The 15,799-nt window shown below is 35.2% G+C and overlaps 5 protein-coding genes across 5 annotated transcripts; 4 read left to right on the top strand and 1 right to left on the bottom strand. All coding sequences in view use genetic code 12, as the record gives it.

The window, feature by feature from the left end:
- Window positions 1-1,789: 1,789 nt before the first annotated feature.
- On the top strand, window positions 1,790-3,586 carry CTRG_02499 (uncharacterized protein; the record flags this gene model as incomplete). The annotated part of the gene is made up of 1 exon (XM_002548156.1): window positions 1,790-3,586. One exon carries the CDS (start codon window positions 1,790-1,792, stop codon window positions 3,584-3,586), a length of 1,797 nt encoding a protein of 598 aa, XP_002548202.1.
- A 75-nt stretch (window positions 3,587-3,661) lies between these two features.
- CTRG_02498 (RBR-type E3 ubiquitin transferase) lies at window positions 3,662-5,110 on the bottom strand (the record flags this gene model as incomplete). Its single annotated transcript, XM_002548155.1, has 1 exon — window positions 3,662-5,110. The coding sequence occupies one exon, from the start codon at window positions 5,108-5,110 to the stop codon at window positions 3,662-3,664; it is 1,449 nt and encodes a 482-aa protein (XP_002548201.1).
- A 308-nt stretch (window positions 5,111-5,418) lies between these two features.
- Window positions 5,419-6,486, top strand: CTRG_02497 (uncharacterized protein; the record flags this gene model as incomplete). Its single annotated transcript, XM_002548154.1, has 1 exon — window positions 5,419-6,486. The coding sequence occupies one exon, from the start codon at window positions 5,419-5,421 to the stop codon at window positions 6,484-6,486; it is 1,068 nt and encodes a 355-aa protein (XP_002548200.1).
- Window positions 6,487-6,686: 200 nt separating this feature from the next.
- On the top strand, window positions 6,687-9,185 carry ZCF32 (Zcf32p; the record flags this gene model as incomplete). The annotated part of the gene is made up of 1 exon (XM_002548153.1): window positions 6,687-9,185. The coding sequence occupies one exon, from the start codon at window positions 6,687-6,689 to the stop codon at window positions 9,183-9,185; it is 2,499 nt and encodes an 832-aa protein (XP_002548199.1).
- Window positions 9,186-9,607: 422 nt separating this feature from the next.
- Window positions 9,608-15,793, top strand: SEN1 (putative DNA/RNA helicase; the record flags this gene model as incomplete). Its single annotated transcript, XM_002548152.1, has 1 exon — window positions 9,608-15,793. One exon carries the CDS (start codon window positions 9,608-9,610, stop codon window positions 15,791-15,793), a length of 6,186 nt encoding a protein of 2,061 aa, XP_002548198.1.
- Between the last annotated feature and the right edge of the window lie 6 nt (window positions 15,794-15,799).

Genomic DNA, 15,799 nt, shown 5'->3' with positions numbered 1-15,799 from the left:
TGATTATCAATTCTACTATTTCATATTGGGGGATTTCTGTCAATTGAAGGAGGTTTAGTTCTTAAAGGGGAAGAAAGAAAAAATTTAGTACTGTCTCACGCACTAAGTCAGTCAGTCATTCAGTTCTGCCCCCGTCCATCGTGTGAGGCGAGCGAACATAAGAAAGTCAGGTCACGAGAGAAACGAGAAGTGGATTATGCAATCCCCCCATTTTTTTTTCTATGGGGGGGGGAATTTATTATTTGTTGCCAATTTTTGATTGGTGGGGTCATGTATTCTCCTCCTAATTTGATTCTTATTACAATCAATACTACTTTTGTTGATTTATTTATTTTTTTTCTAATTATAGTTTGGCTCTTATTTGTTTGGCACTAGTTAGAATGAATTGAGTTTATGTGATACTAACCATCGTTACTAGAATTTATACGACTTGTTGGGCAATGATGTCGAAGAAGATGTCGCTCCATCTGCTCCAACCAGAGAAGTTGTTAAGAAGAACACCTCTTCTAAAAAAGCTGATGTTGCTCCAGCTTCTGCTGACCCAGCCAAGGCTAAAAAGAAGAAGGCTGCTACCGGTAACGAAGCCGCTTTAAAGAACAAGTACAACAACAAGGATGTTGCTGCTCCACAATCCACTGCCACCAAGCACACCAAGAGACCATTTGACCGTCACTCTAGAACCGGTAAGACCGATTCCAAGAAGAAATTCCAACAAGGTTGGGGTCAAAGTGACAAGAGAGAATTGGAAGGTGAAGTTGAAGGTGCTGAAGATGCTGAAGCTGAATTGTCCGCTGAAGCTAACGAAAACGCCGAAGCTGCTGATGCCACTCCAAAGAAATCTTTGCAAGAATACCTTGCTGAATTAGAATTGCAAAAACAAGAATTAGATGGTGCCAAGAAACTCAGAGAAGCCAACGAAGGTGCTGAATCTAAAATGGACTTCTGAAGAAAAGATTGAAAAACAACAAGAAGTTTTCTTTGCTTCCACTCACGTCAAGAAGACCAGAACCAAGGCTCAAAAGGAAAAGGTTTTCTTGGACATTGAAGCTTCCTTTGCTGATGAACAACCACAATCTACCAGAGGTGGTTTCAGAGGTGGTAAGAGAGGTGGTGCCAGAGGTGGTGCCAACAACAAGAGAGGTGCTTCCAGAGGTGCTTCCAATGCCACTAAACCAGAAGTCAATGACAAGAACTTCCCATCCTTGTAAAACAAAAAGAGGATCTAGTTAAATTTTTTTCATCAGCAACAATGAAAATTTATACTTGAAAAGAAATTTTTTTGGCATATATGTATTGAATTCTTCCTTCATTTATTAATGTCCAATTAATGATGATGAATGAATGAATGAAATATTAGTATATATTAGTTTGTAACGAGTTGTCCTTTTTTGTTTTGTTTTATTCAATTATAAACTAAAAAGAACTAATTTACGAGTTATTGAATTATTATAATTATAAAGTTATCTCTAGTCTTACATTCGACATCTCTTTGAAAGGGTTCATTTTATCTTTTCATTTTAGTCCATGATGATCTTGACATTGAAAACTTAGTGCATCTGTATAATTTTTTTTTTTTTTTTCATATGCAAAGTTAAGTAAGTTTTTAATTCTTGTTTGCCATCTCCCCACACAACAACATATACTATTTATTGCTGGACATAATTTTTTTTGTTTGTTTGTTTTCAACCCTTGCATTTTTTTTGTTCAGATAAAAGAGCTGTTTTTTTCTTACTACAATCTTGCAACAACTACATCAAGGGTGTTTAATTGAGACAGGGAATTTGAAGTTATGGATAGTTACAGTGACCAACCAAGTGATATATTACAACAATCGGCGTCAATATCCTCATCTACATCATCTAGTTCCTACCGAGATTACGCAGTTGGGAAACTAAGCAAAGCAGTTGCTAAAGGAAATAGAATTGTTGAATCTAAACCTGGTAGTAAACGAGCCTTTGCAATGAATACAGCATCATCATTATTTGAAAAAGGAATAGAGAGATATAATTTAAATGGCAATGGATCTCGTCGAACAAGAAGTGGATCATATGATTTAACAGATGAACAAATTTCTCAAATCGAATCAATGGCAGATTCAGCAGAGGCTGAAAAACGACCTAAATCTAATCATTTTGCTGATCGAATGATTGAAAAATTATTGAAATCAGTATTACCTCAAGATTTACCAGAAAGAGAATTATTTGAGAAAAGATTAAATGATCCAGATAGAAATAAAAGACCAGGATTATCTGTAACTGTTTTAACATCCAATGTTAGACAAATGGCACGGAAAATGACAAATTTTTTTGCCATACAATATGAAATTATAAGAATAATCTCTTGGAAACAACCAACTAAAACAATCAGTGTTTTAATTTTATATACTGCTGCATGCATTTGGCCACATTTGGTATTGGCATACCCGTTGATATTTGTCTTATTTGGTATTTTGATCCCTGGGTTTGTATACAGACATCCAATGAGAAACCCTGATTTGATTAAGGTTAAAAAGAGAGGTCAATCGTTGTTAAGTTTTTTATTTGAATCACCAGATACTAGTATTGTTGAAGATTTGATCAATGAAGATTATCTTCGTGAAGATGCCGAAGTTGCATCATCCACATATTCCATTTCAGAGGATGTTTCTGAAGCAGCAGCTTCCTCTTCACAGATGGCTAGCGAATCAGATACCTCTGGAGGAGGAGGAGGGGGAGACAATAGCCCTAAAAAAGAGACCGCCAAACATAGAAAGTCACAGGTTGCATTATTAATTAACTTACGAGATTTTCAAAATTTAACTACAGATATCTTAAAAGGGGTCAACGAAGCAGAAAAGTTTTATTATGAAACTGCTGGGTTTAAAGATGAAAGATTGTCTACATTTATATTTTATGCAGTATTGGTTGCAACATTTGGTATACTTTTTGTTGGTCAGTTTATGCCTTGGAAATTGATTTTTATTCAAGCAGGCTGGGGAGCTGGTATTTTATCTCATCCAAAATGCAAAAAGTTCATAGTAGATGCTAGTAAAGCTAGAAAACAAAAAGCACTTCTTGCCAAATTGAATGAAAAAGAAAATGCTGCTGAATCCACTCCCGATATTGTAGTTGAAGATACAGATGGAGTGATTAAACAATTTGATCGAAACGATATTATTGTTGACGATTCACCAGAAGTTAGAGTGGTTGAAGTATGGGAATTACAGATAAAGAGTATTCTTAAACATTCATGGTCATTTTACAGATACTCCAATACAATTTTTGACAAGAATAATAAATTGAGAGTAGCAGGCAAGAGACCATCTGGTGTTGAGCAATTATCCAAAGTGTATCCACCGGTTGACTGGAAGTTTGATTTTGGACTTGAAAACAAATGGAATTTGGATTCTGATCCAGGTGAGTTTATTCGTCAAAGATCGTTGAATCCGTCGTTATTCATCATTAAAGAAGGTGAGAAAGAAGGGTGGATATATGACAACATGAAAGACATTGTTCATCTGGATATTGTGTATGAGTTTAGAAGAAGAAGATTATCGAGGGAATGTTACAGATACGGCCGTCCTCCAAAAGAACCAAGTGGGTATTAAAACCAAGGCGTGTCATTCTCTTTATATATATTTGCATCAGACTCACGACTATATATAAATACATACATGTAATGACTATAGATCATCGTCGTCAACCCCAGGCATACCAAAGAATAAAAGCTTATAACAAGGAGATTCTGGATCTGTAAAATGATCATAATTATTGGCTGTTCTTGAGCCACAGTTGAAACAAAAACTTGTCTTACATTCAGAACATTTCATTTTATTACAACCTTCTGTTTTTTCAATAACAGCATGACATCCAGGACATTCTCTAACATCTGTGCCCTCTCTTATTAATTGTTGGAATAATTGATCCATTTTGTATTCATCTATTGCTCTTAATATCACATTTCTACCATATTTTGCATTTAAAATTTTCTTTTCATGAGATTCCGAAGGTAAAAGTGGATAATTTTCTAAATCTTCAACGGGTATACCCAGGTATTTAGCATCTTCACTTATTTTAGTACATATCTTAAATCTAGCATGATAAGATTTCCTACAGTCGTTACAAAATGCATATTTGCATTTAGGACAAACAACTAATTTCTCATCTAAATCTTCTCTAAATATAACTTCATCACATCCAATTCTAGGACATGTAACCATTCTATTAGGTAATAATCTTCCAATTAATTCATATTGTCCTTTTTTAAATAAAGTGTAATATCTTTTTACTAATTCTTGATCTTTTAATAGTTTATTTAACATTGTTAATGGTACTGATGGAGTTAATAAATGGTTCACAACATCTCTTGCTTTTCTATCATTATTCATCCATGTATCCAAATTCATAAATTTGTTTTTTTCTTCAAGATATTTCTTTGTACATTCATAATCAGGACAATGAACTTTATCAATTTCTCCAGAAATAATACAAGATTGGAAATATTCAATTAAACAATTATTACAAAATACATGTCCACATTCATCAAATTTCGTACAGTGTAAACCTTTCAAATCAGTTTGACAAATTTCACAAGTAAATGTTTGCATGTTGAATTTTTCTACTTTGGTATCTAGATCAAAATCAATCACTTGGTAATATCTTTGAATGTTCAGAATATCTAATGTAGTAGATACTAGTTTATCGATATGATTCTGGGAAAGATCTTGTAAATAATCAATGACGTTAAATAAAACTTGATCTTTATATTCTTTCCAAATACCGTCTAGTTCAGTCGTCACCTCTTCCAATTTAGAATCATCTAACCAAACACATTTGATTTCAAGTTGTGGTGGGGAGTCATATGGATATGCGTCGTTCAACTGGAAACTAAGTTCAAATGGTGGCAAATAATTAATTAGTCGAGATGCCATAAGCGTATTGTCACTCAGATATAGTCGTACAGTGATTCCCTCTTCTATATTAATTGGTATCGATACAATTCCTGATAGTGTTTCATAATCAACTTTAGAATCGGGGTATATTAGTTTACATGATTGTAATTCTTGGATTTTAATATCATCTGAAAATTCAACATCTTGTTCTATATCATATTTATCATTAGTGGTTTCCATCTTTCATTTGGTAAATATACTGCCAATGATCTTTTCAAAAATTGTTCATCTCCACTGATATGAGTAATCTTCTTCAAAATTTCATTTTATATTTTCTTTTGTGGGAAAAAAGCTATGTGTCCTATATGCAGTCCCAAATCAAATTGGCTGCAGGTGGAAAAAAAACTGTAATTAACACGTTAAAGGTAATGGAGAGAAAGAACGAAAAAAAAAAACTAGCAATGGAATAATTCGTATAGCCAACAATCAGTCCCCATCACCACCACCATACACACACACATTCCTTGTTTGAATTAGAAGATTAAGTAATGGATTCATTTACCAACAAGGTTAGGACTTTTGATGCGTTCCCGAAAGTAGATCCAAATCAACAAGTAAGGTCACAAAGAGGTGGGTTTTCTACTTTGGTGACTTACATGTTTGGATTACTTATACTTTGGATTGAGATCGGTGGATACATTGGAGGATATGTCGATCGTCAATTTACAGTCGATAATCAAATACGTTCAGATTTAACAATTAATCTTGACATGATTGTGGGAATGCCATGTGAATTTCTTCATACTAATGTTGAAGATATAACTAGAGATAGATATTTGGCTGGAGAAACATTGAATTTTGAAGGTATTCATTTTATTGTTCCTCCTAGTTTTAGAATCAATAATCCAAATGATTTCCATGAAACTCCAGATTTGGATGAAATTATGCAAGAAAGTTTACGTGCCGAATTTAGAAGTCAAGGTGCTAGAGTTAATGAAGGTGCTCCTGCTTGTCATATATTTGGTTCTATTCCAGTTACTCAAGTTCGTGGTGATTTCAGAATCACTGCTAAAGGATTCGGCTATAGAGATAGACTGCATGTTCCAATAGAAGCATTCAATTTTTCCCATGTCATTCAAGAGTTTTCATTTGGTGAATTTTATCCTTTTATAAACAATCCATTAGATGCCACTGGCAAAATCACTGAAGAAAAATTGCAAACATATTTATACTATGCTAAAGTTGTGCCAACAATGTATGAACAATTGGGATTAGAAATTGACACCAATCAATATTCATTAACTGAAAGTCAACACGTTATTCAAGTCGATGAACAAACAAAGAGACCTAATGGAATTCCAGGTATTTATTTTAGGTATGATTTTGAACCAATAAAGTTAGTTATACGAGAAAAAAGAATTCCTTTTTTTCAATTCATTGCCAAATTAGGTACAATTGGTGGAGGAATAATGATAGCTGCAGGTTATTTGTTTAAATTGTATGAAAAATTATTATTGATATTATATGGTAAAAAGTATGTTGATAAAGGTAAAGAAAAGAAACAAGGTGGTTTGTTAGATAATGAAATGGAACATCTTCCTAAACGTGACGAATAGATTCAATTGTTATACATATAGTTCAAATTAAAAGAAAATGCATATACAAGTATAACAATAAGATCTCATACGCTGTAGATTGTTTGGCAGTAGATTGTTTGGCAGTAGATTTTGTGTTTTTGCAATTTTTTTTTTCTGTTGTTGATTTTGATAAGCCGGAATTATGGAAATTGGAGGTAGTTTCCTAAAGGGGAAAGTCGATGCGATACTATAAATTGTCCATAGTTATCTTTTATTTTCTATTCATTCATTCTTTCTTTCTTGTTATTGTACATGTAGTTTCTTTCGTTGTTTCTATTTTATTATTTTACTTTTCTTTTTCTTTTTTTCACCTTTTTCAGATTGGAAAATTAAAATATTACTACCAAAACATCATGGAGGAGAAAAAGAAGATCCGGAGAAGTCGTAATGGATGTCATAATTGCAAACGATTGAAAATCAAGTGTGATGAAAGAAAACCAACTTGTTCATATTGCATAAAAACCAACGCGCAATGTGATTACTCAATTAAACTAACGTGGGGTGGACGACCCTATAAAGTTAAGAAGAAGGAAAAACAACACAATTTCCAATCAGTACCAATCCCAGCTACTTCGTCAGTAGATTCAGTTATCAGTAACAAATCGAAAAAGGAAGAACCCGCAAATGGTGGGGCACAACAACAAGGACTGAACAATGACATTCAGTTTATTTTGCACGATTTCACAACCCCCCTGGTCACATCTCCACTTTCACCAACCGAGTCACTTATAACTCAACCAGAACTATTCGCATACTCCAACAATAGGAAAAGAAAGGCTAGTGATTGTAATAATGAAAATTTGAGGAAACGAGATAAATCAATCGGTGATGCAATATTCAATACTGAGGTACAATCGCCATTTTTGACACCACAAATGCCATCATCTTTTGTAAGTGAAGGAGACAAGTTACATTTTCTGAAGATATCTGACAAGAAGACCAATTCAGAATCCCCATTACAAGAAATGATACCGGAAATAAAAAATGGCATGAATCAATTGACTAATGCTTTGGCCGATATTGGGTTTGAACAATTTCAATTGGAGAATTCCGATATATTCAATGAATTTATTCAGAATCCAGAAAACTATAATAAAATCGCTCATTTAGATAGTAATTCAGAGAGCCTGGAAAATTCGTTTTTGAATAATTATTCTGAAGATATTACAAGAATAGAAAAATATCTCCCACGACAATCTACAAATATCTTTGGTGATAATACACCCATGAGACTGCTTTCCAATTTCTCTCGAGCACCAAAAATACAAGAATTAGAGTTTGATGATGGTGAAGAGCCCACCGATCAAGAATATTGGGAATCCATACCACCACTGCTTGTACCATTACCTACATTACTTTTGAATGTTCCCTTCTACAGAAATTTGATGCATTTTTGGATTAATGTTGCTGCAAACCATTTGGTTCCTGCATCATCAAGAATTTATTCTGACAATCCTTTCAAGATTTTGCTTACACAAATGGCAATGGAGTATCCATCAATATTGAATACACTTTTAGCCTTTTCAGCAAAAATGAGGTCAAATTTGATTGGTAAAGATGATACTCCAGATACGATAATTGACCAATTGCTATCCAGATCATGTTCTGAACTTTTACGGTTATTGAAGAACAAAGAGAGTGCTACATCAGATCAAACTCTTGCAACAGTGATGCTTCTTTCGTGTTTTGAAGTCTTTAATTCAAAAGATTTCAGTCGTCATAGGGCTCATAATATTGGAGCAAGACAAATAATTAAAGCAAGATCAACGACAGGGACAAGAGTTCGTATTCCTGATTCCGGAAAAGAAAAAGATATGGCATTTTTCTTAATGAGATGGTTTGTTTATACAGATGTCATTGGGGCACTTTCATCAACCACAAACTCGGGAGATTATTTATTAACCTCAAAAAATTCAAGTACATATGAACCATTGGAATGTATTAGCATATTAAGTGATATTGACAATATGCGTAATGATGAATACAAATGTCCTAAGAATAATATTGACTACTTGATGGGATTTGATATGAAGTTTCTTCCACAATTTGCTAAAATAACGATGCTTATTCGAGAGGTTAACATCCTATTGCAACAATCTAGAGAAACCTTACCAAATATTCCACTGAGCATTGTGCACAAAGCATTAGAAGTGAAGGAAGCACTATTACAAACTCGTAGACTTGATGAAGAACAGGTGATGAAACACCATGAACAATTAATGGAATTAAAAATAAAGAGAAAAAGAGGTATGGACCTTCCAAATCCCGATTCACCAGAAGAAGTTTTAAACCTTATTCAGGAGAATGACATTTTGAGATATACCAATAAAATATTCTGCGATGCAGGGCTAATCCATTTATACCGTCGTGTCTTGTTGTTACCAAGAGAATCAAAATTGGTTCAAGATCTAGCTATGGGAATAGGTGAACTAGCAAAAACCCAAATTGAATCAAGATCACCAGCAGAAATCTGTTGTATATTTTGCTTTTTCACAGCAGGTTGTGAAGTGCTCGATGCAAACATGCAGCAATTCTTTCAGTTAAGATTTCAGAACTTGGCTGAAATGGGAAATACAAATGCTAGAAAAGGGCTTGAAATTATGAAAAGATGTTGGCAAACAAAAGAAGATTGGATAACAGCTGCTAAAGTGTTGGATCTTGATTTAACATTATTGTGATATACTGACGCGTGTTACGTAGGCGTGTTTGCGGTAGTGTAGAAATTAACAATAAAATGTGTCTGACCTTGATCCAGAGGAAGGGGAAGGAAAAAAATAATGAGCTTGAATTTTTTTTTTTTTGTTTCAAGTTCATCTTTCTTTTCTACAACAACTACAATCATCATCATTATCACAACCCATACTCATCATCAATTATAGAGTTATTTAGATTGATTAGTCTATTCTTTTGATTTATTTATATTTATTTAAATAGCTGTTACCATTGACATTTGTGTGTGTGTGTGTTTGTGTGAGTGTGTACTGATTCTTTTTTTTTATTATTATTTTATTTTACTATTATTATTTTGTTATTTAAGTTTACTTTTCTTTTAAAAGTCGTTGTATATATCTTTTAGTTGTTGGTAATTTGAGTAGCGAAGATGTCTAATCAACTTCAACGAGTCGAGACATCTAATCTGCTTCAGCGAGTAGAGCAGTCTTTCAAGCCTCCCGAGTTTGATAGTTTATCTAAATTAATAACAGATTCTCTACGTGAATCTAGCTCCAGTCCCATTCATCTGCGTGTACTTAAACAAACTGTTGATTACTTGAACAAATACAAAGACAATCCTCATTGGTTCTGTGATCCTTATATGCAACCAATTGCCAGTAATTCGTTGCTATTATTTTCATACGATACTAGTCCCGTTCTTGCAAATTTGAAAATTCCCATGGCTAGACCATTACAAACTTGTCCGAATTGTTTGGTTGGCTTTGCTGAAGCCAAAGCAAAATTGAGAACCCGTTTCATTGTTCAGAATCAGACTCCCATCAGTAATGTTCAAAAGTTTATTAACTCGATTTCGCGATGGGAAATTTCATTATTAACTCCAATATTAGATAAAGTGATTTTACTGTTTAATTCCATTGAAAGGCATTCTGATGCACTCGTGATATGTGTCTACTGGTGTATGACCAATCCAGACCTCCTTAGAGATAACTTGTATGTTAAGGAAAAGTTTTATAAAATTGCTGAAGGTCTTCTAAATATTGACAGATTTCCAAATCCACAAGAGTTACTTCCTGGTTTGCTATATGTTCTTTTTGAAGGTAACTCTGAACTTCAAAACTGGGGACGTAAATGGATAGAGTCCTTGAAATGCAACAATGTCAGATACAACAAGGAAACCTTATTGGAACTGGTAGTGTTGGAATTTTCAATTCAACTTTACAATGTTCAAGATGCTAAATTCTTTAGCGTGAATTTTGCTAAGAAATTTTGGGATACATTTTTTGATGTAATTGATTTCATTGATGACGAATCTTTCATTCTCCGTTTAAACACACCGAAAGATATCAATCTAATGGGCAAATTTAAAAATCTCCAATTCATTTCGTTTGTTAGATTACTTTGTCGTTCTTTGCTTTCTCGTTTGTGGGTTCAAATTCCTAGCATTTTCAACGTGTTTGATAAATTGTTATACCGATTGAATACAAAATTCTGGACACATGCTTCAGAATTCAAATACGAAGTTGTTTTGAATGAAATATTTGCTGAACCAGAATATTCCAAGCAATTGCTAAGTGCATCAGAGGATGATTTGGGGACATACTTATCTTGGATTTCACCATTTAGAAATTCTTTAAGTGCATTACACAGTGTGAAGGCAGCCACGAAAATTGGTCCGTTTTTGTTGAGCAAGACTAATAATCATGAAAATATTCGACTCCGAAGAGTTAACCAATTACATGAACTAGGATGTCAAGTTCTCTATACCGCATTTAATGATACAGGTGTGTTCAACGACCAGGACGCTGCAGATCCAGAAATTGCACTTAATAATGCATTAGAACTTCGATCAAAAATTGAATATGATGCAGATGTGATTATAAGATCTGCAATCAGTTCGGTTGGTGATACTTCTTCAAGGGACTTGTTGTGCAAATGTTTGCAATATGACATGATATTATTGGTTCACAGTTCTAAACTTCTTTTGAACGGGGATACACCAAAGATTTTTGACTGTTTTCCTACATTATGGGATCTGCTTTACAAACTTAAATTAAATTCAAATATCACTTTAGCAAAGTCTGTAATCAGCTGTTTTGCACCAATATCACGTGCAATCATGTTCAAAGAGGTTAAACATGGAAGATTGGCAAAAGAACAGACTGCAGCTAGAAAACGTCATAACGCAAATATGGCAACCATCACAAACTTACAGAAAAAAGTACTTGCATCTTTCAGTCTTGGTGATCAAGAGAATACTCTTGAAATTTTAAATGATCCTGTTGCCATGTTGTCAATTTGGGCTTGTGTATTTTCACCATTGCTTAGTCAAGCAGCATTAGATTTTATTAACGAAGTTTACAGTGCCAGTGGAAGATTGGAGACTTTCAGAGAGTGCCTTTCAAAAAACCTTCAACTTTCATTGACTGCTATTAACATCAACTTGGATATTTTCACCGAGTTAAAGAGTTACGAACAAACCCCAAGGACTATTAGAATTTTAATGGACATAGTACAGGTTTTAGCTGATCCGGTAGAATCTGCATTGGCATCATCTCCTGAAGAATGTGATGATGAATTACTCATGTTGTGGAGAAAGACTTGGTTATTTCTCATTATGATTTTTGTAACCACTCCCCATTGGGCACAAGAATACCACCTAGACGAAATGAGGGAATTCACTCGAGATACTTTGGACATGTGTCATTTGCTTTTGGATTCATTTAGAATAATAGTTGACTCGTTCAAGAGTCCATCTGCTAACAATAGCCTGGGGGCTTTATTTGAAGTCTTTATGCAAGCTTTCCCGCATTTGATTACTTGGTTGAAATTAGGAGATACCACCCTTTTGAATATGTGTGTTAGTTTAGTACTCAAAGGATTTAACTTGGCACTTGAAGAACAGTTCCCCGTTCCAGACCTGTTCATTACTGAGATTGTAAAATATGGTAAAAAGGCAAAGGGTCATAATAATATTTTGTCAGAGCCACAAAGATTGAGTTTGATTGATAAAGCAAAAGAACTTAATGAAGATATCATCGAACGTCTTGAAATAGCAGAAGCTGACACCAAAAAACCACTTGCTATCGCTAATGCTGCTTTTGGATCAAGATCATCATCCTCTCGCTCTCCTACCCCATCTAGCGCCACTACACGTAAATTGGAACCAATTGTTAAGAGAGAAGCTAATGATGATAGTTTTGATGATATTAAAGAAATTTCCCCAGACGAGTTCCGCCAGAAATACGAAGCACCAGTGAAACAACAAACATTGACTCAATTTTTCAAACACGCAATCCTGGCACCAACAGCACCCGCTCCAAAAGTAGTCAAAGGTACTGACAGTATAGCTAACTTGCGTCAAAAATTGCAACAATCAAGATCTTCTGTTACACCAGCACCACAACCAAAATTCAATCCGGCTCCTCCTAGACCCGCGGGCTTTAATCCTAGAAAGCCTGCCACGGATATTAGTGTGCCATCAAAGAGAGTGAAAATGAAGAAGAATACTGGTGACGACTCGTCATCTGAAGAAGAAGAGCATGATGCAGATTTCTCGGACTTGTTTGTCGAGACTAAGAAGAAAGCACCTAAAATTACCCAGCTTGATTTAAATATGAGATCTATTGAAAATAATGCTTATGCTAGAAGAAGAAAACAAATGTCTGATGAAGAGCAAGCCAAGGAAAGAATGAGACTTAGGTTGAATGTCAATTTGAAACCTTTGTACACACAAGTGTTAAAGTGGAACTATAACTCGACTGATGATTATCCAAGCAGAGACAGAAGTATCTATAACCAGATTAAAGATACCTATAAAGATGTCAAGGAGTATGCCAGTGTTACTGAACCTTTATTGATGTTAGAATGTTGGCAAGCCATACAGTCGGCGAAATTGACAGTACTGGAAAAGCCGTTTGACCTATTGGTTGGTACTAGATCGCTGGTAGATGGTTTCTTTGATGTATTTCTTTCTATTGAGAAAGCTGTGTTACAAGACAGAAAAATTTCTGATACTGATTTATTAGTTCTTGCTGTTAAAATGGAAGGGATTACTCAAGAGTCAGAGATCAGAAAATACATCAAAAGTCCAAATTCCCAAACTTGTTTGGCCAAAGTCCGTGAAATCAAGTATACTAATGGGGATCACTGTGATTTAACATTGAGAGTGTACCCCTCAGGTCCAATGGTAGGTGCATTAACACCTAAATCTGTCATTTCTGCAATGCGAGTTATGCAGATGGTTACTATTGAAAGAGAGTTTTCTTCATTGAAAGGATTGCCATACTACGATTTGGCTGACTCTATTATTCTGGCAACACCAAACAAGCCAATTGAAATTAGCGACGACGATGCCGAGAACATGCGTAAAATATACCGTGTTAATGAATCACAAGCAAAGGCAATTATGGGTACATATAAAAGTGATGGCTTTTCATTAATTCAAGGACCTCCAGGTACTGGTAAGACTAAAACAATTTTAGGAATCGTTGGATATTCTTTGTCTCACCAGCGGTCCAGTAAAGCCATAGAAATTCCAGGAACCGGAGGAACCACATCCACGACTCCAACACCAACACCACCTCCATCATCTGCATCTGCAAATAAAGGTAAGATATTGATTTGTGCTCCGAGTAATGCAGCTGTTGATGAATTGGTATTGAGATTGCGTGATGGTGTAATTAATTCTGCTGGTGAACATATGCCGCTTAATGTGGTAAGATTAGGTAGAAGTGATGCCATCAATGTTGCTGTAAGAGATTTGACGTTGGAAGAGTTGGTTGATAAAAAGTTGAGTGAGATAAAAGGCAGTGACGTAAGAATTGACCCAAATATCACAAAAGAACTTACTAAATATACTGAAGAAAGAAAGGCATTAAGGAAGAGACTCACCACTGAAGCTTTGACCGACGAAGAAATCAATAAATTGGAGGATGAGATCCACGAAGTTCTGAAAAAGAGAAGTCAACTTGCTCTGAAACTTGATCAACAGAGAGAACAAGCGTCTATTGCTGCCAGAGCTAAAGAAACCAACAGAAGAAATATCCAGAACCAAATTTTATCAGAGGCACAAGTTCTTTGTTCGACTTTGTCTGGTTCTGCACACGATCTTGTTGCAAATCTTGCAGTTCTGTTTGATCAGGTGATCATTGATGAAGCATGTCAGTGTTTGGAATTATCTGCAATTATTCCACTTAGATACGGTTGTAAAAAATGTATCATGGTTGGGGATCCAAACCAATTACCACCAACTGTTTTGTCACAGGCTGCTGCTTCCTACAATTATGAACAAAGTTTGTTTGTGAGAATGCAAAAGAATAATCCCGAATCGGTTTACATGTTGGACGTGCAATACAGAATGAATCCTATGATATCTAAATTCCCAAGTGCTGAGTTTTACGATTCCAAATTGAAGGATGGTGAAGGCATGCTTGAATTAAACACTAGACCATGGCATAAAGACGATCCGCTTACTCCTTATCGTTTCTTTGACATATCCGGTAAACATCAGAAGAATGCATTGACACAATCTTTATTCAATCGTGATGAAGCTCGAGTAGCCTTGGAGTTGACGGAAAAATTGATGCAATATTTGCCTGATGGAGAATTTAGTGGGAAAGTTGGTATTATTTCTCCGTATAAAGAACAAGTTAATACTATCAAGAGGGAATTCATAGCCAAATTTGGTCGAGTAATTTTGAATGAGATTGATTTCAATACTGTTGATGGGTTCCAAGGTCAAGAAAAAGAAATCATTATTATGTCGTGTGTTCGAGCTAGTGAATCCGGTAGTGTTGGTTTCTTAAGTGATTTCCGTCGTATGAATGTTGCTCTTACCCGTGCAAAGACCACACTTTGGATCCTAGGTAATGAGGATTCATTGAGGAGAGATGCTGTTTGGAATAGACTTTTAGCAGATGCCACTGATAGAAAGTGTGTTAGTAAAGCATATCCGGGATTTTTGGCGCAAAATGGGAACAAAAGGAAAGCTATAAGTAATACTAAAGATCAAGGGTCGAAAAAGACAAAACCAAATCCTAATACCAATACCAGTGCCACTACTACTGAACGTAATGTACAAGAAATCAGGAACAACAATTCCAAACCGGTTCCTCGTCCAACAAATGCTGGATATTTACCGAACAAGAAAGAACCATCAACGATCGGAAAAAACGAACAAGTGGAAAAGAAGAAGCAAAGTCAACCAAAAAAGTCCAATAGCTTAGCTGTTCCGACAAAGAGACCACGTTTACCAAAAGATGATCGTAAAAAGACAAGTGAACCACGAAAAGAACAGGATAAACCTTTAAACTCTAAAGCTGCTACTGCTACTACTCCAAAGCCTTATATTCATCAACCAAAACCCTCAGATGCATCTGTTCCAAAACCGTACGTTAACCAGCCAAAACCCCAATCCAATTCTGTACCTGGCCCTACAAGATCAGGAACACTTGTTAGACCGCAATCAAACACTAATAAGGAATCTACATCACCAGCACCAACCCCTCCACAGACTAGACCTTCAAGTACATGTCCACCTAAACACACTCCTTCATCATCTGGAGTGGTGAAACCTCCACCAAGTATGTTTATTCCAAGAAAGAGAAGAAATTAATTTTCA

Source organism: Candida tropicalis (assembly GCF_000006335.3).
Source record: "Candida tropicalis MYA-3404 genomic scaffold supercont3.3, whole genome shotgun sequence".
Taxonomy (NCBI): domain Eukaryota; kingdom Fungi; phylum Ascomycota; class Pichiomycetes; order Serinales; family Debaryomycetaceae; genus Candida; species Candida tropicalis.
The sequence above is the reverse complement of the archived record's forward strand: the minus strand, read 5'-3'. Positions and strand labels throughout refer to the sequence as shown.